At 39.8% G+C, this 26,840-nt stretch overlaps 1 protein-coding gene across 1 annotated transcript in view; it reads right to left on the bottom strand.

Moving 5' to 3' along the window:
- Positions 1–26,588, bottom strand: part of LOC127645633 (SPRY domain-containing SOCS box protein 4-like) — a 92,946-nt gene extending 66,358 nt beyond the window's left edge. Inside the window, exons 1-2 of the mRNA XM_052129305.1 lie at positions 26,156–26,588; positions 5,267–6,142 (exon numbers count right to left, since the gene is read on the bottom strand). Of these exons, the coding sequence (XP_051985265.1) occupies positions 5,267–5,972 (706 nt within the window). The 5' untranslated portion in view covers positions 5,973–6,142; positions 26,156–26,588. The remainder of the gene's footprint in view (positions 1–5,266; positions 6,143–26,155) is intronic.
- Positions 26,589–26,840: the final 252 nt, after the last annotated feature.

Here is a 26,840-nt window from a genome sequence, read left to right as displayed (position 1 = left end):
AACTGTATATATTAAAATTAAGGCTAGGGTTTAAATTGTGCTGCACATATCTAAAAATTCCACAACTTATATTTTCCCAACCTAATTTTCCTTATTGAATTATCGCATTACCTGTGATTTTCTCTCTCTCTCTCTCTCTCTCTCTCTCTCTCTCTCTCTCTCTCTCTCTCTCTCTCTCTCTCAAAGCAAAGGTTCTTAAAAGCCATGCACATGACTTAAAACGTGCAGAAAACCTACAGTGTGCGCACAAACATATAAACCCCAATTTAATCACAATCTTAATACTAATTTGAAAAGCTTTAGCTTCCAATAAAAGCTCTGCGATCAGGTCCAAAGATGGCATTACCAAATACCTCTTGACATTCACAGAATTCTCTCCCTCTCTTTTGAGCATTACATGGTGCTTACCTCATTTCATAAAATTTTCCAGCAAATAGAGATGTTCTTACGAGAAGATTTGAAAAGGTTTCAAACAGACTTAGGGCCACTAACTGAGTTCCTCTATTACAATTTCTTCAGCCAATCTCCATCTGAAAAGCAGAAAGATGACGCTTTCTACTTTAGATGAGGGGGCCTTTGAGTGTGTCCCACTCTGCTCTTTGTCCCTTGATATGGAGGCACGCCAGGGAGCAGCAGACTCTGTACAGAGACACCAAGGCTAAGCGGCCTAATCCATATAAACAGGGCTGAAATGACACTGATAGGATTCTGCTTATGGGCTTTACTCCTGCTTATTAAGTTAACACTTAGAAGTCAAATACAATAATGGATTTTAGAAAGGGATATCATGCTTTGTCCAATGTTATATTCACATTAATGTCTACCAAGAGAGGAGTGCTTCCACATTGTGGTCTTGAATTAACTGGGCAGAAGACAAGATGTTATTTTCAGGCTACCTTACCTTTAAAATCCATCTCTATGCAGAAATGGTGTAACAGAAGGAAGCAAACAATCTAGAATATTTATTTACTGACACACAACCAGCTTCTTAGAGACATACCACAGGAAAAACCTGGGGTTAATGCTTTGCTTAAGGACACAATGAAGACAGCTAATTATAGTAAACATGTATACAAACTACATGTAGTATATATATATATATATATATATATATACATACATATATATACATACACACACACACACACGTATATACATACATACACATACACACAAAACTGTTAGTTCCGGTCCTCGAATCTGATTGGACGAGAGAAGTTCCATCAGCACTGATGCTCTGACACCATCAGCACTCAGACACTTCACTGTGTGTGTATCACTCCGCTTGTGTACATGCCGATCTAAACTAAAGTGTAAGAGCAGTACATATGTGTTAAGAGCTATTGTTTGTCTTTTTTTTTACATTACATATGTTAGCCAGCATGTGGTGGCAAAAGATCATTTTTGTATGTAATTTGGAGCCAGTTAGGTGATGTGAAGTGAATCTGCATCAACCAGTGTCTACATAAAACAGCTCTTCACTTGTATTACTACTAGACTACTAAAGCTAGGAAGTAGCTTTAAAGGCTTTAAACGAACAACTTCAGAATTACGGCATCAGAGCTGAGAGGCACAACAGAATGCTTAATTACACAATGGGTGCCATTTAAAATGGCAGAGGACACTGCGATTTCTATAGTGATCGACTCTTGCGCATACATATATATATATATATACATATATATGCAAGTATACTGTATATATAAACTACTGGTCAAAACCTTTGAAACACTTGACTGAAATGTTGGTCATTTTGTCTACTCGAGTTCTCTGACCTATTACACGAGTACTCGTTGAGTACTCAAGGGGCAATTACATTTTCATAACTGTATATATAATAACATGTCTAACAAACGTCTATGACTGCTACATTGCATTTTGTAGTTCCAATGTATCATCTATTCATTATTATAGGCTGTTTTAAAATAGTATGTTACAAAATGTACAAAAGATTGCATAATCAAAATATAATGCATCATATTTTGTCATTATGTGAAGATTTGCTGCACAACTGTGAAAGAATGTGCACAATGTGCATCTGTCTGTTCTTCCTTCAGGTTACCATAGTGATCTTAGAAAGTGCACACCAGTTTTTTTAGTGACTGTCTGAACAGTCTCTTTTCAAATAACAGGAGATGCCATAACCATTGCTTTTTAATACTCGTGTTAAGTTGAAGTTCAGTTTTGAAGATGCCGCATTGTGTCCATTTAACTGTGCTCTGTCTAGCTGTTTGAAACACTCGCCTGCTGTATATGTGCTGCTTATGCACGCTGTGTCCACTGCCACACAAGCCTGGTGTGTATGTGTAAGTGTGTGTGTCCCCAAATGTTCGCTCTTGTGAGGAAAGCTGCGATGCTCTGTATTGTTACTGTGATTCATGAAGTGTTCCATTCAACTCGGAGTGTCTGAATTTCCACCTTTCAACTGAGGAAAGTGCAGCAGAATGACACTTTATATTGGATATCAAACTTAAACTCGAGGGGAAATCTTAATTTCGTTGAGATGCAGGTGTGTGTTGCAGGGCAGGGAGGTTTAGTCAGTGATAATCATTCACTTTTATTAAATAATATCCATTAACGAGTCAAAGTTTTTACATTACATGATAATAAAGCGTGTTTAGCAAACGGTTTACAGAGACAGGTTTTTTTACACTCTCTTTGTTTTGATGATCGTAACGATAGCATTGCAGTCGTATCAGTTTGTTAGCCATAAGAAGTCTCTGATTATCAATTTAACCCTCAAAGTCACACCGTAATCAATCTCAAAATTAAAAATAAGCTCCCTCTTTGACACGTTTGTGTTTAGTTTCAGGTAATTGGCACTGAATTTCGAATTAAGTGAAAAGTCGTATAATGCGTGATCACTATAGATCATCGTTTTCATGATCGATCATTGCTGCCATGTCAGAGTACCCAAATTCTTGAATACTCGTGCCCATCCCTAGGATATACATATACAAAATACAGCATATTGCATGTTTGAGTTAAAAATTGAATTATCATCCACAGGTATAAATGTGTAAACTAAGATTCTTTCATGAGAAAACATGGCTAAATCAGATCTGTGACTTTCTGAATCTCTGTTCAGATGTGACAAGGAAATCACTTTGAGGTTGCGCTATCAAATAAAGCTCAGAGGGTCACAAAAATACATTTGGAATAGCTCAAAAGCTCCAAGTGCTTGAAACTAACACATAATCACTTACACAAACATGTTAACACTTACAGAATGCAGCCCTACATACATAATGACAAACCAGAACGTCACTTGCCTATAAACAACTCAACGTTTCCTGTGAAATTCAAAATACAGAAAAATAACCTTTCCTCACATTAGCTTTAATGATAAACCAGGAGAAAACAGAGCCAAGTAAACTTCCTGCCTCTAGTGCCATTGCATGTCACCAGGGTTTGGAGGGATACTTCTGAAATGTATTCCACTACAGATTACAGAATACATGCTGTAAAATGTCATTTGTAATGTATTCCGTTAGATTCCTCAAGTAACGTATTTTAAATACTTTGGATTACTTCTTCAGCACTGGTAGATTTTGTTTTCACTGGTTTTGACTAAAAAACTCTGCCAGTACAGTAAGACAAAATACACATGTTAAAAACACATTCTCTGAAAAACATAAATATCTTATGCATTGTTGTTTCTAGACAAGATTAATCAAATCTTGTTTTAAGGATTTTTTTATATTTTTACAGGAAAACTTGTTATTAAAATTATTATTAAGAATACGTTTTATGCCCAAATAGCAAAAGGTCTTTCTAGAAAAAAGAAAGACCGTTGATATGATCCAACGTAAATTTTCTTGATAAAAAATATGTTCGTGTCTGGTAACGTGCATATAAAATGGCTAGAAATATAATTTTAGCTTAGCATAAAGCTGACAATTTACACAAGGTTTATTTCTATTTCTTCTGCTCCAAACTTACTTCAAACTTTCTTCTCTGTCTGCTCATATGAATGTAACACATCATAAGAAAGTGTTTCACCACTGTTCACATGCACTTTGGTTCGCATCATTTATATGTATCAATGTTTTCCATCTGAAAGGACTAAATATTAAATGAAACAAATGAAAATAAAATGCAAAGTAATCTCTTCGGTAATCAAAATACTTTTTGAATGTAACTGCATTCTAAGTACCAATGATTTAAATTGTATATGTAGTGGAATACTTATATTTTGTATTTTAAATACGTAATCCTGTTATATGCATTCTGTTATGTCCCAACCCTGCAAGTCACATTGTTCCTCACATTAATTATGAATGTGTGCTTGCAGCAAAGGCCAAGCACCCTGAGCGAGAAGAACCAAGCTCCATCTCTTCCACACTGTGGTCTTGAACTAACAGAACAGAAAACAAGATGATGTTTTCAGGCTACCTAACTTTTAAACTCCTCTACCTTACTCTCTATGCAGAACTGGTGAAACAGCAGGAAGCAAACAATCTAGAACATGTATTTACTGACACACAACCACATTATTAGAGACAATACCACAAATCAAACCTGGGGTTAATGTTTTGCTCAAGAGCACAATGACGTCAGCTCATTGCAGGGACTGAACCAGCAAACTTCCGGTTACCAGCATTGAGCCTTAAAAGGGACAGTTTGACAAAAAATGGCAAATGGTTTTCATCCTCATATTGTTCCAACCCATTCAAAAAGTTAGCCTAAAACACAAAACAATTAGGCTAAATATCAGCCTGGGTTACCATTCACTTTCATTGCATTTTCTGCCATTCAATGTAAGTAAATGATGACTGAGACTAAGATTCAGCCAAGCATCTCCTACCTCCTAGTGAGAAAAGATAACCCATTTCTCCATCAGGCCGAACGATTCTAAGCACGGAGATTAATGGTTCCAGTGGCATTTCCACTGTTTGATACAGTACAATTACAAACCATTAGTGGCCCGGATACTCTGGACAGGAGAACCATGCTGTTGGAATGGCTGTAGTGATGTGGCATCTCACGACTGGTTACTTGCCCAGTCAGTCCTGATTTCACAGCACGACAATGTAAAAAGAAACTTTAACTGTGCTAACAAGTGAAGATTGGTACAGAACAGCACCATGGTGGAACCGTTCAGCCCAGTGTTGAGGGAGAGGAAATGATGACAGAATTGTACTTTTGGGTGATCTATCCCTTTAACCAGCATACTTTCAAAAAAGAAAGCATACAATTATTCAAGAGGATGAATAATGAATGTAACACAGCTCTGGAGAAAGCATACAAGAAGTATTTGACTTACGATCTAGGCCATTGATGTAGCACATGGTGATCTCACAGTGGCCCCACACCGCACTGATGATGGGGTACAGCTTTTTGCCCTTAAGGCCTCTGAAGGCCACTCCAAGGTACTGTCCATCCACCATGAAGCTCAGCGTGCCCTCGTCCATGTCCAGCACCACCATCAGGGCATCTGGCAACACAAATGCCTCCTCTGGCTCCAGGAAGCTCGGATAGGTGGGGGCAGAAGTGGCCGGCCGGTTCTTACTGTTGTGGTAGAGCTTGTTACGTCCCAGATCCCAGCCCCAGGACTCACTATCACTGCCAACTAATGAAGTGTAGCCAACCGAGTGCAGCGGGGCATCTGCTGTGGCCACGCCTAACACCGCATGTGTGCCCCGTTGCCTGGTCGGCCAGTGGATCCTCCAAACGTGGAGTCCTCGTGTGTATCCCACCCGTCCTCGTATACCGTCAGTGCTCTGAGCGACAGGATGCCGATGGAAGGTAAGTTTGTCATCATCCTTGATAAAGATGTTGAGAGAGCGGTCGTCTGGGTTCCAAGCATGTCGGAGCTGCTGTTCATGTGAAGCAGGAGGCATGTCCAGGAGTAAGTCCAGTCTGGCTGGCTTGAAAAAGTCTGGCCCTCTCAGTTCCCTCCTCAGGGGCCTAAAGGACGGCTGCCCACGTGCATCTACTGACTTTATACTCCCTGAGATCTTCTGGCCCATGGCTTGGCTGAGTCAAGAGGCAGGAGGGGAGAGGGAGGGAGGTAGCACGAGGCAGGGGTTGGGCTTCCAGGGACTGCCGTTATCTCATGAAAGTGCCAAGATGTCAGCCTGAGGCCCCCAAACACACGTCAGCGTCTGGCAGAGGCAACTGTGCCAGTCTTACTGAAGCCCTAGGAGGAAAAACATACACAAACACACAATGTCATTAAAAGAGTAATAACAGAGAGACCAATGTGTAAGTGAGGGTGTATTTACACCATGCATTTTTTACAGATTGCATAGCAAACATAAATAAGAGTTATTGCCTACCAAGATCTTTTGACATAACAAACAAATCACTCCTCAGGAGGTGGTTTGAGATGCATACAAGACGTGACTCAGCCAAGTGTAAATGCATCTGGTTGTTACATAAACTTTAACAATCCCAAATGGAACTACGTCAGATTACAGAAGTTTAGGAGCCCAAAGATGAAAAAGAAAATAAGCCCCATAACATCTGTTGGGTTTTGTACCCCAATTGTGAAAGCAATTTTAGCCACCTCCTGGTTTGAGTTATATCAAGTGCAGCAAATTTTGCTACCCAACATTACCATTATCATGGAGGTAAAGTCTGTTATTCTGGGAATAGCGGATCAGATTTATATCAGTGTTGCAAAGGCACATTTATATTTCCAAGTGTCAATGGAATATGCATACCAAATCGGATAGCAATTTAATCAAGACGCATGTAGTGACAATGTAAACAGGACCTTAGATGGTCACTTGAGTGCATGCAGTAATAATACCAATAATATCAGAGGTGTTGAGGATGAGGCCATAGAGGAGGCATAAAAGGCAAATGATAGTCAACAGACTCAAGATGAGCTGAAGGACAGGACCAGGGCTTTGCTGCTGCTAACGGAATCCTGACAGCGTGTGAGAGGGCGCCGTGGGGAATGTTGCAATAATGAGGGCAGCAGGTGAGAAAGAGACACAATCTGTGTGACATACAGGGACACTCAACACACAAACACTCACATACACACACACAAACATATTCACACATGACAACCCATGTCTCCTTCAACTTAAAAACTACTGCTTACAGGTGAAACTCGAAAAATTAGAATATCGTGCAAAAGTTCATTAATTTCAGTAATTCAACTTAAAAGGGGAAACTAATATATTATATAGACTCATTACAAGCAAAGTAAGATATTTCAAGCCTTTATTTGATATAATTTTGATGATTATGGTTTACAGCTTATGAAAACCCCAAATTCAGAATCTCAGAAAATTTGAATATTGTGAAAAGGTTCAGTATTGTAGGCTCAAAGTGTCACACTCTAATCAGCTAAACACCTGCAAAGGGTTCCTGAGCCTTTAAATGGTCTCTCAGTCTGGTTCAGTTGAATTCACAATCATGGGGAAGACTGCTGACCTGACAGTTGTGCAGAAAACCGTCATTGACACCCTCCACAAGGAGGGAAAGCCTCAAAAGGTAATTGCAAAAGAAGTTGGATGTTCTCAAAGTGCTGTATCAAAGCACATTAATAGAAAGTTAAGTGGAAGGGAAAAGTGTGGAAGAAAAAGGTGCACAAGCAGCAGGGATGACCGTAGCCTGGAGAGGATTGTCAGGAAAAGGCCATTCAAATGTGTGGGGAGCTTCACAAGGAGTGGACTGAGGCTGGAGTTACTGCATCAAGAGCCACCACACACAGACGGGTCCTGGACATGGGCTTCAAATGTCAAACGTCTTACCTGGGCTAAAGAAAAAAAGAACTGGTCTGTTGCTCAGTGGTCCAAAGTCCTCTTTTCTGATGAGAGCAAATTTTGCATCTCATTTGGAAACCAAGGTCCCAGAGTCTGGAGGAAGAATGGAGAGGCACACAATCCAAGATGCTTGAAGTCCAGTGTGAAGTTTCCACAGTCTGTGTTGGTTTGGGGAGCCTGGTGTTGGTCCACTGTGCTTTATTAAATCCAGAGTCAACGCAGCCGTCTACCGGGACATTTTAGAGCACTTCATGCTTCCTTCAGCAGACAAGCTTTATGGAGATGCTGACTTCATTTTCCAGCAGGACTTGGCACCTGCCCCCACTGCCAAAAGTACCAAAACCTGGTTCAATGACCATGGTATTACTGTGCTTGATTGGCCAGCAAACTCGCCTGACCTGAACCCCATAGAGAATCTATGGGGCATTGCCAAGAGAAAGATGAGAGACATGAGACCAAACAATGCAGAAGAGCTGAAGGCCGCTATTGAAGCATCTTGGTCTTCCATTACACCTCAGCAGTGCCACAGGCTGATAGCATCCATGCCACGCCGCATTGAGGCAGGCATGTATGCTATCAGGGGCCCAAAACAAGTACTGAGTACGTATGCATGATTATACTTTTCAGAGGGCCGACATTTCTGTATTTAAAATCCTTTTTTTTTATTGATTTCATGTAATATTCTAATTTTCTGAGATTCTGAATTTGGGGTTTTCATAAGCTGTAAGCCATAATCATCAAAATTATATCAAATAAAGGCTTGAAATATCTTACTTTGCTTGTAATGAGTCTATATAATATATTAGTTTCACCTTTTAAGTTGAATTACTGAAATTAATGAACTTTTGCACGATATTCTAATTTTTCGAGTTTCACCTGTATGTCATAACACAGAGGAAAACAGACCCACACATATTCTATTTTAAAAAAGGTTATACATGGCAGTCATTCAAAACAGCTATTTAGCAGAAGCATTAATAGTGCACTCAGTAAATATCTGCTTGTGTTATCTTTGACTTAGTGACACCTAGTGGTGTGGATGCATCATCATTCAAAATCAATAATTTTCAGTTACAGATGCCATTGTAGAAATTCACTTTTGACAATCAGCCATGATTCATTTAATCCAAGAGTGAAAGTGTCCAATAACAAGACAGTTACTGAGATTAAGCAAGAAGTATTCAGCTGGTCATGTGATTCTAAAATGCCAGCACCATGTAGAATAAAACAGCTTTTATAAGGTTACTGAAATGTGTTGCCATGATATTATGGAGCAGGTAATTGTACAGTAGTAACAAGCACCACTATTTTTTACAGCTTCCACATATATAAAAAGAAGGAAAGCTGAGAAAAAGAGCGGTTCGGTTTGTAGCAGCCTATATGTCACAGAAATACCTCCACATTAAAAGCCCATTTCAGAGTTGGGGGGTGGTATGCTGGAGGTGAGATAGTGATAGGATAAATATGCAGGGCTGTGAAATACAAGCGGGCATATCCTGCAACGGAAAGTGACGCATTGTCTTTTCCAGGAATAAAAGGGGTCTTATCCCAGGAAGCATTCCAAAATCAGTTGTACTCACTGATGCACACATGTCAGCAGCCCAACCACTTAGGTCATAAACACAAAGGAAAAAAGGTCACAAAAGCAGTCACACAGACACAAACACACACACACTTCAGACAGTCTCAACATTAATTAATGTTCTGTTTGGGGGCTAAGTGACCCCAAACAGGTGATTTTAGTGGCTAATTTAATACTTAACATTAAAGTACTGTAGCTGCTTGATACTGGTTGAGACTTTTCCTTAATCTTATGATAACTGGTTAAAAAACAAATTTAGTATTTGGTAATTTGATAACAAGCTTCAACCATCCTCCATATACACTCACCTAAAGGATTATTAGGAACACCATACTAATACTGTGTTTGACCCCCTTTCGCCTTCAGAACTGCCTTAATTCTACGTGGCATTGATTCAACAAGGTGCTGAAAGCATTCTTTAGAAATGTTGGCCCATATTGATAGGATAGCATCTTGCAGTTGATGGAGATTTGTGGGATGCACATCCAGGGCACGAAGCTCCCGTTCCACCACATCCCAAAGATGCTCTATTGGGTTGAGATCTGGTGACTATGGGGGCCATTTTAGTACTCATTGTCATGTTCAAGAAACCAATTTGAAATGATTCGAGCTTTGTGACATGGTGCATTATCCTGCTGGAAGTAGCCATCAGAGGATGGGTACATGGTGGCCATAAAGGGATGGACATGGTCAGAAACAATGCTCAGGTAGGCCGTGGCATTTAAACTATGCCCAATTGGCACTAAGGGGCCTAAATTGTGCCAAGAAAACATCCCCCACACCATTACACCACCACCACCAGCCTGCACAGCGGTAACAAGGCATGATGGATCCATGTTCTCATTCTGTTTACGCCAAATTCTGACTCTACCATCTGAATGTCTCAACAGAAATCGAGACTCATCAGACCAGGCAACATTTTTCCAGTCTTCAACTGTCCAATTTTGGTTAGCTCTTGCAAATTGTAGCCTCTTTTTCCTATTTGTAGTGGAGATGAGTGGTACCCGGTGGGGTCTTCTGCTGTTGTAGCCCATCCGCCTCAAGGTTGTGCGTGTTGTGGCTTCACAAATGCTTTTCGGTTGTAACGAGTGGTTATTTCAGGCAAAGTTGCTCTTCTATCAGCTTGAATCAGTCGGCCCATTCTCCTCTGACCTCTAGCATCAACAAGGGATTTTCACCCACAGGACTGCCGCATACTGGATGTTTTTCCCTTTTCACACCATTCTTTGTAAACCCTAGAAATGGTTGTGCGTGAAAATCCCAGTAACTGAGCAGATTGTGAAATACTCAGACCGGCCCGTCTGGCACCAACAACCATGCCACGCTCAAAATTGCTTAAATCACCTTTCTTTCCCATACTGACATTCAGTTTGGAGTTCAGGAGATTGTCTTGACCAGGACCACACCCCTAAATGCATTGAAGCAACTGCCATGTGATTGGTTGATTAGATAAGATGTAAATGTTGCATATGTTATGATAGGGGTCTCGTGAATAAATGTCATACAATTTGACATGCTTCTACATGTGGCAAACTACATTTTTGGTCTGCACAACGAAACATAAAACTCTGCCTAACATGTCCTTTTGTGGTCCACTGAAGAAAGTCAAATGGACAACATGAGGGTTAGTAAACGATGACAGAATTTAAATGTTTGAGGAGCTGTCCCTTTAATTACATTACAACTATTATTTTTACACTTACGTCAAACATAAAACAGTAAAGTCAATGTCACCAGAACAGGAGAGTTAAGGTAACAGAGTGGGAGAGGCAGGAAAAGAGAAGTCTGAATTCAGACGACAGGAAGTAGGGTGGCCAGACAGTCCTGGAATCCTGGGAAAGTGTTGCAGCAGATTAGGGCTGGGACGACGCGTCGACGTAATCAATGACGTCGACGCAAAAAATACGTCGACGCAAAATATGCGCGTCGATTCGTCAGACCAAAACAAAGATGGCGGCGCCGGAGAGTAGAAGCAAAACGAGTGGCTCCTCAGACTACCAGAAGTGCAAGGCGGCACGCACTCGTTCATCTAAAGTGTGGGAATTCTTTAATTTAAAAGGAAAAAATGATGTGATATGTCGTCTTTGCAAAATGGAGATGGCTTTCCATTCTAGCACCACGGCAATGCACCAGCACTAGGGCTGGGATGACATCGACACAAAAATTACGTCAACGCAAAATATGCGCGTCGAATTGTCAGACCCAAAACAAAGATGGCGGCGCCGGCGCCAACACCAACACGAGTGGCTCCTCAGACTATCAGAAGTGCAAGGCGGCATGCACTCGTTCCTCTTAAGTATGGGAATTATTTAATTTAAAAGGAAAAAATTCCGTGATATGTCATCTTTGCAAAATGGAGATGGCCTTCCATTCTAGCGCCACCCGGGAGCAGCCGCAGATGACAGAGCACCGTAATTCAATTCAATTCAATTCAATTTTATTTGTATAGCGCCTTTCACAACACACATCGTTTCAAAGCAGCTTCACAGAACATCAGCATTAACAGACGACAAAAACTGCAACGTCCATAAAGTCGATTAATCATCATTGTGTAATTTAGACAAAATTTGATTTTAATGGTTTAAAAATAATTAAATGATAATTATATTAACTCTTTCCCTTCCAAACACGGAATTTTCCGGGTTTTATGAAAAAGCTTCCGACAAACACGGAATTTTCCTGGTATCCGTGTTTTAGGTGGAATACTGATAAGAAAGACCCATACGCATGTTTTGAAAGAGTACGCTAACTCTTTGATCAAAGAAACAGACTGCGATCGTCTTAAACGTAAGTGGAGTTTTGAGAATGTAGCTCAAAATGTAGATAGAAATGCCTTTTCTCAGCTTTTTGTCCGAAATGTTGTTTTTGACAAAGCCTACCTTTAATGCCTTAATGGCATTAAAAATAACAAATGAAGATAAAATAAAATCGTTTTTTATTTGCCTAAAAGCAGAGGCTCAGATCTTTATTTTGATATATAGTATCTTCATATATTCATGGAATTAAATATTCTGCGGGCCATTAAAGTTTTATGAAAATCGTCAAAAACCCTGGCGGTGGCTGGCAACTTTTTTTTTTTTAAACGCTGGCGGGAAAGAGTTAATAACCCCAGTGAGCAAGCCGTAGGCTGACTGTGGCAAGGAACACAAAACTCCATAAGATGTAGATTAATGGAGAAAAATAACCTTGGGAGAAACCAGACTCACTGTGGGGGCCAGTTCCCTCTGGCTAACATTATGAATGTAATGTAAATATTAATTATGTATAGGTAAAATCATGTTTTAAAATCATTAAACTAAGTGTTAAGGTGTCAGTGAGTAAAAATCGATTGTGTTTGAACTAAGATTAATGACCAAAGTCTTTGAAGTCCATCTAGATTAATTGTAGAGGTTCACATAGATGCAAGTGTCCCTGTCAATTGGCCGACGAAGGCTTTTGTGGGCAATAGTTAGTCTATGCATTCCATTTCACGATCAGTAGTCCATCAATCGACCGCATTTAGTCATCATCATTCAGCGACATGTAGCAGTGGAGTCCAACATGAAGCAGGAATGGTGCTGGATCCAGCCGGTTCTGGTGACCTCAGGATAGGAGTCCCGAGGTTGAGACAGGGAAACAAATAAAAAGATGTAAGCGTAGATGCCATTCAATTTATTGCAGAGTTTGAGATCATGCTCAATGTTTCTAGTTCCGGCAGACTCAACTAAAGCAGCCTAAGTGTGGGATAAATTAGGTGTATGCCTGGCTAAATAGATGAGTCTTTAGTCTAGACTTAAACTGAGAGAGTGTGTCTGCATCTCGAACAGTGTTTGGGAGATTATTCCATAGTTTAGGAGCCAAATATGAAAAGGATCTTCCTCCTTTTGTGGATTTTGATATTCTAGGAACTATTAATAGGCCAGAATTTTGCGATCTTAATGAACGTGTTGGAATATAGCGTGTTAGAAGATCACTTAAGTACTGCTGGAGCTAGACCATTCAAAGCTTTGTACGTAGATAACAGAATTTAAAAATCAATACTGAAATTTAACAGGTAGCCAATGTAGCGATGATAAAATGGGGCTAATATGATCATATTTCTTGGTTCTCGTCAGCACTCTGGCTGCTGCATTTTGAACCAATTGAAGTTTATTTATTGATCTTGCTGGACATCCTCCCAGTAATGCATTACAATAATCTAGTCTTGAGGTCATGAACGCATGAATTAGTTTTTCGGCATCAGCAACCGAGAGCATGTGCCTTAATTTAGCAATATTTCTTAGGTGGAAGAATGCTGTTCTACAAACATTGGTAATTTGATTTTCAAAAGGACAGATTGCTATCAAATATAACACCTAAGTTCTTTGCTGTTGAAGATGATGTAACGGTACATCCATCTAGAGTCAAATTATATTTTAGTGGCTTATTTTTAGAGCTTTTTGGTCCAATAATTAGAACCTCTGTTTTGTCAGAATTGAGTAGAAGGAAATTTCTGGCCATCCAATCTTTTATTTCATCGATACACTCTGTTAATTTTGATAATTGTGAAATCTCATCAGGTTTTGAAGAAATATAAAGTTGTGTATCATCAGCATAGCAGTGGAAACTTATTCCACGATTCCTGATAATATCTCCCAGGGGAAGCATATACATGGAGAAAAGCAGAGGCCCTAAAACTGATCCCTGTGGCACTCCATATTTTACTTTTGTTTGGTTTGACAATTCCTCATTTACATAGACAAAGTGGTAACGGTCTGCTAAATATGACCTAAACCATGCTAATGCCACTCCACAAATTCCAACATAATTCTCCAGCCTATTCAAGAGAATGTCGTGATCTATCGTGGTCGAATGCAGCACTAAGATCTAAAAGCACTAGAAGAGAAATGCTGCCGCGATCAGATGATAAGAGCAAGTCATTTGTAACTCTGATAAGTGCAGTCTCTGTACTGTGATGAGGCCTAAATCTAGATTGAAATTCTTCATATATACTATTTTTCTGTAGAAATGAACATATTTGGGAGGATACTACCCTTTCTAGTATTTTTGACATAAACGGGAGATTTGAAATCGGTCTATAATTAGCAAGTTCTCCAGAATCAAGTTGTGGCTTCTTAATTAGCGGTTTGATAATTGCCATTTTAAAGTTTCTTGGGACATGTCCTAAGCATAGCGAGGAGTTAATGATATTAAGAAGAGGTTCTGATATTACAGGAGATACCTCTTTTAAGAGCTTAGTTGGTATTGGATCTAACAAACAAGTTGTGGCTTTTGATGTTTCGATAAGTTTTGTTAGCTCTTCATGACCTATGATAGCTGAAGGATTGAAGATGCACATGAGGGAAATTAGTCGACTCTGATTTCTGAGGTGCTATGACAGATGATTGCATAATTCCAATTTTATTTCTGATTATTTCAATTTTATCTGTAAAGAAATTCATGAAGTCATTACTCTTGAGGTGTGACGTAATATCTGGTTCGGTTGAGGCTTTATTCCTAACCAATTTAGCCACAGTACTGAATAAACATCTAGGATTGTTGTGGTTATTTTCTATGAGTTTACTAAAATATGCTGACCTGGCAGCTTTTAGTGCGTGTTTGTAGCTACAGACACTATCCTTCCATGCACCCTGAAATACTTCTAATTTTGTATTTTTCCACATGCGCTCCATTTTCCGAGCTGCTCTCTTGAGAGCATGAGTGTGATCATTGTACCATGGTGCAGGGCTTATTTTTTTATTTTTTTAATCGAAGTGGGCGACAACATCAAGGGTGCTAGAGAAGACTGCATTTAAATTTTTTGTTATTTCATCAAGTTCTTCTGGGCTTTGCGGTTTATTGAGTATATGAGATAGATCTGGAAGAGTATTAGTGAAGCTATCTTTAGTGGTCGAAAGAATAGTTCTACCTAAACGATAGCGTGGTGTAGATTGAGTAACAGTAGCTGATCGCAGCATACAAGAGACGAGGCAATGATCCGAGATGTCATCGCTCTGCTGCAGAATTTCTATATTATCAACATCAACTCCATATGAAAGAATTAAATCTAGCGTATGATTATGGCGATGAGTTGGTCCTGTTACATTTTGTCTGACTCCGAGAGAGTTGAGAATATCGATAAATGCTAATCCCAATGTATCATTTTCATTATCTATGTGAATGTTGAAGTCACCAACAATTAAGGCTCTATCTACAGTAACTACAAGATCTGATAGAAAATTTGAAAATTCACTAAGGAAATCTGAATAAGGCCCGGGTGATCTATACACTGTAGCAAGGGTAAAGGACGACAGAGATTTTTTATTTATATTTGTATTTGTATTTGACGGTGTCACATTAAGCATTATTAGTTCAAAAGACTTACATTTATATCCTGTCCTCTGAGTAACACCAAAAACTTCACTGTAAATTGTAGCAACACCTCCTCCTCGGCCCTTCAGACGAGGCTCATGTTTATAACAATAACCTGGGGGAGTAGATTCATTTAAACTAATATATTCATCCGGTTTAAGCCAGGTTTCAGTCAAACAGAGCGCATCCAATCTATGATCTGTAATCATTTCATTGACAATTAGTGCTTTGGTAGCAAGAGATCTAATGTTTAGTAGCCCTATTTTTATATGATGTTTATTTTTAATTTGTTTGTTTTGTTCAAGTTTGACCTTAATCAAATTTTTTCTAAATGATTTAGTGAGGGTATTGTGTTTGGTAGTTCGGGAACAGACACAGTCTCTATGAGATATCTAGGTGATACTGTCTCTATGTGTTGTAGTTTATGTGACCTGTGTGACGTCTCATGGCAGCTAGCAGACGTTCGGATTAACCAGTTTGTCTGCTTCCTGACCTGGGCCCCAGTTAGTCAATTAATATCATTAAGTCTATGAGCCAAATTACTAGAGAGGAGAGCGGCACCTTCCCTGGAGGGATGGAGTCCGTCTCTCTTTAGCCGGTCAGGTCTACCCCAAAAACTTTTCCAATTGTCTATAAATCCTATTTTATTCTGCAGACACCACTCAGACATCCAGCCATTCAGTGACACTAATCTACTATAAACCTCGTCACCACGTCGAGCAGGGAGGGACCAGAGCATATTACAGTGTCTGACATCGTTTTTGCAAATTTGCACACCTCTTTAACATTATCTTTAGTGATCTCCGACTGGCGAGCCGGACATCGTTAGTGCCGACATGGATAACAATTTTAGAAAATCTACGTTTAGCATTAGCCAGCACTTGTAAATTTGATTTGATGTCAGATGCTCTGGCCCCCGAAATGCAATTAACAATAGTGGCTGGAGTCTCTATTTCCACGTTCCTTACAATAGAATCACCGATAACAAGGGCTCTTTCAATATGATTCTCAGTGGGTGTATCACTGAGTGGGGAGAATTTATTGGAAACCCTAACAGGAACGGGAGAGTGGTGTCTCTTTGCTGAACGAGTATGCCGCCGAGACGTCACCCAAATGCCCTGCTGCAGGGGCTCTATAGCCGGAACCAAAGTGTGTGTCTTGCTCTCTGTACTGCCCGCATCCGAAACAGTATCTACCGGCTTCTCTTTCTCACTGACCTCTACTAGCGTTCGGATGCGAGTCTCTAACTCATTAACCTTCTCCGTCAGCCTGACTAATTCCTTACATTTATCACAAGTGAATCCCTCACTGCTGACGGAGGAGGCTATTGTAAACATGTGACATGCAATGCATGAACAAATAACATGAGCCGATGCCATGACTTACCGCAAATTGTTCGTTGTTCCTGAGCGGTGAGGGTTTTGAGGTTGATTTGAATCCCTCACAAAATTGTTTGTTGTTGGTGGTGGTTGTTCTTGATAAGCGGTGCTTTGAAATCGATGCAATAATCTGTGTACCGCAGAGGAGAAAAAACGGGTGCGCGCTGTTTAGGCCATCACAATGATTTTGCTGGTGATATAAAATTAGTAAGTTTTTTTTCAACTCCCCACTTTGCACTCGATGTTGGAGTAAGCTATAATACGTTGTCGACACCTAAAGTTTTCGCTTATAGCTATTAATAATGCGCTTATAGCTATGAATGTCGTGAAAAATACATAGAGGACACTGACAACGCGCTGACAGACAGGACCAAGCAGGTAACATTTAATAAAGTCTCAACTTTCAAATTTGGTCATTCAAAGAAAATTAAACCATAAATAGGCGTACTATTTTGTGGCTCTTTAATGTGTCGTGACAGATTGCCTCAGTTAAAGCTGCTCGTGAACCGATCATCTTTTCCTTGGTTAATTTATAGCATCAAATAGGCTAAACATGAATGTAGACTACATCAGAAGGACTGTTGTTTTAACCGCGGAAAGACGTCAGTACAGTAGCCTACAATCCATTATTCAAATTCAAATCCACAGACGTTAATCTTCTCTCTCCTGACTACTTTGTCGGACAAAAATGGCGTATTATGATTGATTGATCAGATCGCCAGTCAATCAAACTCCGGCAAATGTTTTTTTTTTTACATTTTATACACCCCTACCCCCGATGAAACAGGTATTACCGGTGTTGTCACAAGTCGATTAATCGAATCGAAATCGAATCGGACTGAAAAAATTAATCGTTAGATTAATCGATGCATCGAAAAAAATAATCGCTAGATTAATCGTTTAAAAAATAATCGTTTATCCCAGCCCTACAGCAGATATTAAAGAGAAAATAAATTAGGTAATAAATGAAGTGGGATAGAATGTGAAAGTGTGTGCAAGAGAGAAAGATAATGAATGAGAAAGAGAGAGAGTCCTAATATGCCACTCACACCTATCATAACGTGTACGGAGTCTAGGCATTAGGTTTGCTGTTTCCGATTTCGTGAGGCACCTGCATCAGGACACAAAGGATTTCAAATATTTGCTGCCGTGCAGACACAGTAATGTTTCATTCAGGTTGTATTTGTAAGTGTCAATTTAACTAACACTCCCTCACTCAAATTGCTGTAGTCACTAATAACTATAATAAACACCAATGCAAACATAATTATTCTGTTAGTCTGGGAGTTGTAGAGAGACTTTTAAACACTGTTCTCACATTAGGTAATTGCATAAAGGCTTGTAAAACAAGGCCTGTGAGAATGGATAAAAAAAAAATAAAAAAGCCAAACAAACTGATGCGATGACAAAAGCCTGTTGCTGATCAATTAATTCCATTAAGAGCAAAATCCAAAGTGCATGAATGGATCTGGAAATGTCTAAAACTACATTCTTACAATCTTTTGCATGACTACTGTTATTCTATTTATTTATTTAATTTTACATAAAACAGGGATGGATGGTTGGATGTTGTCCACAAGCTATATTCGAGTACACACACAAACATCAACATGATCAACAGCTTAAACTGGTAGCTGTTTGTTTTTTTTTAGGTTTCTAGCTGCTGTTATTCATTTATGTTCGTTAGCACAAACACCACCATGATGACACACTCAACCATACCAATACACGCACTCATGATCACACACAAATATAAACATGCACAAGCACATGCACACGCACACACAGCATGTAAGGACAGTGTCCGGTCTGTTTCAGTGTGTCACTACAGAGTGCCTGAGTCACTATGAGATAGGGTGACCACATGGTATGACTGTACCATGCCTTCAGGCACCACACTGCAGATAAAAATGCAGAGCCGAAATGGCATGAACTGCATCGATTACACTCACACTCCTCGGGGGTAATGATCCCCAAACATCTGAGACACTACTAATGTAACTATAACAACCTCATTCTAATGGATCGTTGATGAGCTGTCTCCATCTTCTTAGCCACACAAGACAATGCTACATATAAAAACGTCTACCAGGGCCATTTGTCCCAGCATGGGAAAATGCCCATTTGTGCTGTCTTGCCTATTAGAAACACAAAAGCCCTCCATTGGTGTCCATGTCACTGGACTGGGGCTAATTTGGATATATGTCAAAGTGAAGAAGTAAAAGTTTAAACAACCCTGGCATAATTGTGCCCTGTGGCCCTGCTATGCCATACTGTGGCATATTCTCTTGAATCATGATGTGTTTTTTAGTAGATTTAACAATAAAGGACCGTATTCAGTCTGCAACATTTCTGGGTTGTAAACATTTTCCTCAATTTGCCATTCAACACTCAGGAATCTATTTGTTTTGCAGATTCTATCAAAGATAGAACACTTCGTTTTAAGCCTACAAAATTGAATTTTCCGCCGCTGCGTTGCGTCTTTGGTGAACACTCCAGGACTCAAGAGATTGTAGCTGTTCTGCATGACTAGAGGAATTATAATATCTCAGACCCCAGCACAACCTCAGGCTGTCTGCTTAAAATAGCTTGATCTCGGTTTTATAAAACAGTTAGGTCAGGCCACACACATTTTTTGGCTAAAAGGTATTTTCATTTGATTGTAACACACTCCACAAAAGTTGGGACAGTTGAGTGTTAACCTCTGTGAAACCATTTCTTCTAATAACACTTATTTAGCATTTAGGCACTGAAGACACAAGTTTGTTAAGTTTAAAAAGTGGAATTTTCCCCAATTCACCCATTATGCAGGTCTTTAGCTGCACAGTTGTACAGGCTCTTCGTTGCCGTATTGTGCACTTCATAATGCACCACATATTCTCAATTGGGGATGGTCAGGACTGCAGGCAGGCCAATCTAGCACCCACACTATCTTGCTATAGATCACCCAGGCCATATTCTGATTTCCTTGGTGAATTTGCACATTTTCTATCAGATCTAGTAGTTACTATGAATAGAGCTTTTTTTTTTCTCCCCTTTTTCTCCTCAATATGGAATGTCCAATTCCCAGTGCGCTCTAAGTCCTCGTGGTAGCATAGTGACTCGCCTCAATCCGGGTGGCAGAGGATGTATCCAAGTTGTCTCCGAATCTTAGACAGTCAATCCACGCATCTGATCACATGGCTGACAGTTCATTCCGGTCCTCGAAACTGATTAAATGAGATACGTTCCATGAGCAATGATGGTCTGACAAAATCAGCACTCGGACGCTTCACTGTGTGTATCACTCCGCTTGTGTTCGTCATCCTAAACTAAAGTGTAAGAGCAGTGCATATGTGTTAAGAGCTAATGTAGGCTATGTGTCTCTTTTTACATAAATTTGTTTACATTACATGTTAGCCAGCAGGTGGTGGCAAAAGATCATTTTTGTGTGTAATATGAGCCAATTGGCGATGTGAAGTGAATCCGTTATTCATTGTTTACATAGAACAGCGCTCTGTGATCGCTCGTATGACTACTACATTACTAAAGCTAGGAAATAGCTTTAAACTAACAACTTCTGCATTAAGGCTCATCACAGCTGAGAGACACAACAAATTGATTGATTACAGAACTCAAGGCACTTACAGAGTTTCCACATTGGATTTGGTTTCTATAGGGAATGACTCTTGCGCACCGGCTACCGTGATATAGAGAGGAATACCCCTGCTTGGATGGCTATTTTACCACTGAGAAAGCTGACCTTCAGAAAGCTGACAGCATTTATGCTTGGGTGTGGCAACAGAACTCTCTCTCACACACACACATCCATCCTTGTTTATCCATTAACTTGTTTGAAACAGCACAAGCCATGAAACTATTTCTGAAGTGACATTTTTATATAATAAATAACGGAGGCTTGGACGCATCATTTTGATGCATAATTTGTTATCCATCGCATAAGAATGTAGTTCCTGGTGTTTTTATGACCATACTCAGTTTTTCAAAAAAAAAAAATTATTTACTTGTTCATTGAACTGTTGTATATAAGCAATAACAAAACATTTTTTCCCAGTTTCATTTGAATTTTTTGTTAAAATATGTAAAACGTTTGAAATCAAGATGTCTTGCTTTATTGTGTAGGCTTAACCCTAAACATGCTTACCAAAAATTACCCCATAGTACCACCTAACGTCCAACAAGCGGTAATACCGGTGTTTCCTTATTTATTAATTTTTTGCGACCAATCAAAACTTGGTCGGCAAAGACTCTTCTCATCGACTAACCTTTGGTTGACTATCAGGGGGCTACTTCAATTGGTTCAAAATGCAGCAGCAAGGGTGCTGAATAGAACCCAGAAATATGATCATATTAGCCACATTTTATCGTCGTTACATTGGCTACCTGTTAAATTTCATATATATTTTTCAATTTTGTTAACCACGTACAATCTTTGAATGGTCTAGCTCCACAATACTTAAGTGACCTTCTACTATGCTATATTCCATCACGTTCATTACGATTGCAAAATTCTATTTGGGCACACTGGTTGCAATGCATGTGAGAGTTTGTGTGTTCTTCTTCTGAAATGTACTGATCAGTGAGATGGGTTTTGAAGTGACACAAAAGCAGATGAACCCAGCAATCACCCTTGGAGGCTGTCACATCAAAGGATAAATGCAAACCTTATGCTAGCACTGATTTCAATTAGAAGTTACAGATCTGTTTACAATGTACACATGGCAACTCAATGTAATTTATCCCAGGATAAGGTCCCATCTGTGTCCTAAAACAGTGTTACCCCAAATTTGTTTTTTTGCGTTAGATACACCAACAGCATCATTAGTAGTGGTCATACCTGAAATGTGTTCCTATTAACACATAATAGAGAGGATTTCCTTAGAAAGAAAATAAATGTGTTAAAGGAATATTTGGGGTTCACTACAGCTCAGTCGACAGTATTCGTGGAATGATATTATTTACCACAAAAAATTACTTTGACTCGTCCCTCCTTTTCTTAAAAAAAATATCTGGTTTGTAGTGAGCGAATGGGGACCAGGTTTTGAATATTAAAATACTCACTTTTTCAAAAGTATATTCACAAGACATAAAGGATATGAGCGTAAACATGGATTTTAGTGAGATAAAATCACTTACTGATCTTTTCTGTGTTATGGACAATTATATAACTTCGTTACCATGACGATGTAATATAAACAAACCCTAAAACAACTGTAAAAATTCTAATTTAAACAACTTTGCAGCTCAAATAATACACAAGAATTAAGAGAAGAATTAATGCAAGTGCTTTTATAAATTTATAAGCTTCACATTTCTGTGTTTAAACCCTCCAAAAATTAGCAACATTCACTTTCGTTGTCCCCAATCACTTCCATTTTATGTGCATCACTGTAACCTCGATTTTTGCATTTTTTTAAAGAGAAGGAGGGACGAGTCGAAATGAATTTTTGTGGTAATCAACATTATGCCACAAATGCTGTCGATTGAGCTTAACTTTTATTGAACCCGGAACATTCCTTTAAGGCATTCATTCAATAAAACTTATTTTTTTTTTAAATGTAAAATCATGCAAATCATTTTTATCTTTTGACAGCCCCATTTAGTCGTAACTTCTGTTTTATATAGTGTGAGGGACAAAAATATCTCACACACTTTCTTTACCAGAATAAAAAAAGACCATTTAAGCAACTTTATCTGATAAAATACCATGTCACAACCCAAACCACTAACTACCTTGGAGCATATATTTGTCACCAGAAAAGATATGAAACATCCCAAACCTTTGTAACAGGGCCACGCTCAATCTGATTTTCATGAAACGTGAGAGTCTTTCTGTACTTCCTTTTAAGCTGTTCCAAATATCTCCCCACATAATATCCCATTCAATTTCCCCGTGCTTGGGAGCTCAGAAGTCTTCAAGCTTCACAGTAAGAACATCATATACTAGCAAGAGAATGAATATAAGACACAACTTTCTGACAGCCCAAAAGCCATTCATCACTGTGACTGTATCCACCCCCATCTCAAACCAGTATTCACACACAAACTGCCTTGTGGCAGATGTGCAATCCCACCTTCAGTCCTTTCAAGCCCTTAAGCAGCACAGACACATATGCGCACACACACACACACACACACACACACACACACACACACACACACACAAAAGCTTCTGGCTCAAGTCCAGTGACCCTCTCCAAAGGAGGGACATTGAATGGTTTAGGCAAATAGTTGTCTAGCTCTTCACACGGTTAACAGCTGAGCTCTAAGCTCTCCCAGCAGAGCCTCTCCCCACAGAGCAGCTCCAGTCAGCTCTTTCCAGCCCACTGCTCACAGACAACACACTCAGTGATTAAAGTAGTCCCACTAACCTCCTCGTCCCACTCACACAGTGTCCTCATCCCACACCTCTCGCAACACACAAATACACACAGACACATGGGCAGAGATCACTTAAAAAAAAAAAAGTTCCACCATGGTTTTTGGACATGGTACCACGGTAATACCTGAATATATGAATATGGTAATATTTCTGTACAATATACTGTACTATACAATTTGATATCTGTATATATCAAACAAGCATGGTATTTCCATGATTTATGGACATGATGCCAAGAAAATACCATGAATATCATGGTTTATGAATGTGGTAATAGCTCAGTGCTTCCAAAGTAGCATGGCATTTTGAAATGGTACCAAGGTAAATGAATATGGCAATCTTTCAGTATAATGGTATACTGTATATTAAAGTAGCATGGCATTACCATGTTTTTGGACAAGCAATCAGACACTGGACATTGTAATACGATGGTATATGAATATGGCAATCATTCAGTGCTTTCAAAGTTGCATAACATGGTATCATGGCTTTTTTTAAATGTAACCCCGCAATACCATGTAAATCCCATGGTATACGAGAATGGTCATGTTTAAGTTCTTTCAACGTATGCCAAGTAATTATGGCTTTTTGGATGTGTACCATCGAATTCCATGGCTTTTTGGAAATGTACCATTGTAATACCATGTTAATACTATGGTATTTGTTCGGTGTGCATGCCATGGTATTGTGTGTTTTTGGACATATACCATGGTAATATCATGTTTTGGGCATGTACTATGATAATACCATGTAAATATGGTGGTGCATGACTATGGTAGTAATCTTTCAGTAATATCGAATACATATCTCAAAGTAGCATGGTAATACCATGTTTTTTGGGCATGATGCCATAGTAAAAACATGGCATTTTGGACATATACCATCATAATATAATGCAAGTAATATTTCAGTGCTTTCAAAGTAACATGCCAAGGTAATAGCACGGCTTTTTGACAGGTACATACCATGCTTCATGAAAATATATTCCATAGTTCTGAAAGATTGCTAAAGTAGCATGGCAATACCATGTGTTTTTGTAAATGTACTATGGTAATACCAGGTAAATACCAAGTGTGCCACACAAGCCCTCATAAATGAAGCCAAAACGTCTCGATTGCCCCCGGTGACTGGTCCTAGTATAGGTCATAAACCCCGACTCCCCATGTTATTCAACGGGACGTGAGACCAACTAAACAATTAAATTACACTTCACATATCTTTTTTCCAAAGATAGTTTCTGTCATTTACTGTAGTTTCAATCACGTTGATGTAATTTCAAGTGTTTATTTTCAAAATAAGTTTGTTTTTAGTTAGTTATTTGATGCTATAAAAACGGTGCTGTGACATCATGATTGACAGCTGTGATTGACAGGTTCTCTGAGCGAAGTAGTCACTGAAGCACCAACTGACTTTTTTTTGGGATCTTCGGAGGACTGAGGAGATTGGAGCTTTAAATTTAATATCTAAATTTCTATAATTAATTATTTCACACCGTCAAACGTGCAGGGGCGTGTGCTTACAATTGATTCAGCGAGAGTGAGGGCGGGGCCTTGATTTCGAGGCTTTACTTCCTGCTCACAACTGCGCAGGTCTGGTCCCGAAATCGCAACTGCGCAGACTCAAGTCCCAAGATGTCAGCGCCATATCGGGACACTGGCGGCTTCAGTTCTCACCAATGGAAAAGAGCAAAGGGGCGTCGTCCATCTTTTTTTACAGTCTATGGTAAATACCATGGTATATGACAATTATACATTTTCAGTTCTGTAATATTTAAAGCAGCATGATATTACCATGGTACATTTCCAAAAAGCTATAATAATGATATAGGAATATTATAATTAGTTAGTAACATGGCATTTTTATAAAGTAACGGGGTATTACCACTTGATACTATTGTAAAAGTACTTCTATTTAAGGGATGCCCCTCTGTCCTCTAAACAAACTGTTCCATAAACATTCTATCACTGGAAACACTGCCACATGCGTGCATACAGACCCATGAAAATCCATAAGCCGAACATGCACACAAACCTGAGGGACACAATGAAAAGCATTCAAATCTGCTCCACGGGCTAAGAGTCAGCTTGCGCTGAGGGAGCGTTTCCTCTACACATCCAACCAGAGGAATGAGAAAGAAAGGAAAGACAAATGATAGACGTGACGTGTGACCCAGGGAGGAGAGAATCCAACCGTTCCCTCTCTCCTCTAATCACCTAATCTGATGACACATGGCAACTGAGAAAACATGAGCCGTAGGTTCAGGTGGAAATACTTCTCTTTCCAACCTGCAAACGCACACTATCCTCAAGAACAGAATAGGGCACTGGTTTCCTATGATCCCACCACAGCCTACGACATGCATTTCAGAAAGTATTGAATGCATGGAAATCCCAGGTTTGAAAATATTACAGGTTGTCGACATGCTTCAGCACGGCCGGCAGTAACATCCAAAACAAAGAAGAAAGAAGAATATCCATGCTACGTATCCTTGTTAGGGTGCTTCAAACCTTTATTTGAGGAACTAAAGATCACAGAAAGACTGGGGATGCCACAGAAAGAGAGATGGAAAGAAAACGAGCATGTGGGTTATCCCAAAAGAAAGATGGCAAAGGAATTAAAGATCACATAGTAGTTTCTTTGCAGAAGGAAAAGCTAATCCCACTCACATACACGTGTAAACACACAACGATACATGAGCATGCCGCATCAAGTTCTCCAGTGCACTCAAAACATATACAAACAGGCACACGCCGCTTACACAGACAGTTGTGATGCTCCCTCCTGCCAAACTCAGCCAGTTGTCACTCCTGAAAGGAAGATATGAGGGAAATCCGGAGGAATAAATCTTTGTGAGGAGCTGCACACAATAGTTCTTTCTTCTCAGGTTTCTCCCTGCTGAGGAGAGAGAAAAGGAGCTTCTCCCCAGAGATGTAACCCCCCACCCCGTCCCTTAGGTTAATCCTTGCCGTGGTAGCCTCCGTCCCACTCCGCACTCCTCACTGTGTCCAGTGTGTAACACGCTCCGAACTCCTCACAAGCTCCCAGCTCGGCGGCCCATGGACGGCGGGAGATAGAGAGAGAAAGGGAAGGAGAGATAGAAAGAGGGAGGGCAAGGAAAGAGAGAGGAGAGACGGCAGTGCGAGCAACAGCGTGAAAGCTGCCTCATGATGAAAGGCGATCCGCTGATCTCATCAAGCAGAGACACCAGCAAACAGCAAGAGAGTGAGGGGAGAACACGCCCCTAACTCCACCCCCGATGCATTCCCCTCCCATACAGTCTTCCGCTGAGCCAATCAGAGGAGTGCTACTCTAAAATACACACTCCGAGATTCTCCAGCCTGTTACTTCTAGGCAGCTCTCTGATCTGCGTTGAAAGATAACCTGACTCCAGCGTGAGTGAAGCATCTTGCTATTAACTAATCTGAACATAGCGCAGGAAGTTG

This window comes from Xyrauchen texanus, chromosome 6 (genome assembly GCF_025860055.1).
Source record: "Xyrauchen texanus isolate HMW12.3.18 chromosome 6, RBS_HiC_50CHRs, whole genome shotgun sequence".
NCBI lineage: Eukaryota > Metazoa > Chordata > Actinopteri > Cypriniformes > Catostomidae > Xyrauchen > Xyrauchen texanus.
This window is presented reverse-complemented; position numbering and strand designations above follow the sequence as displayed.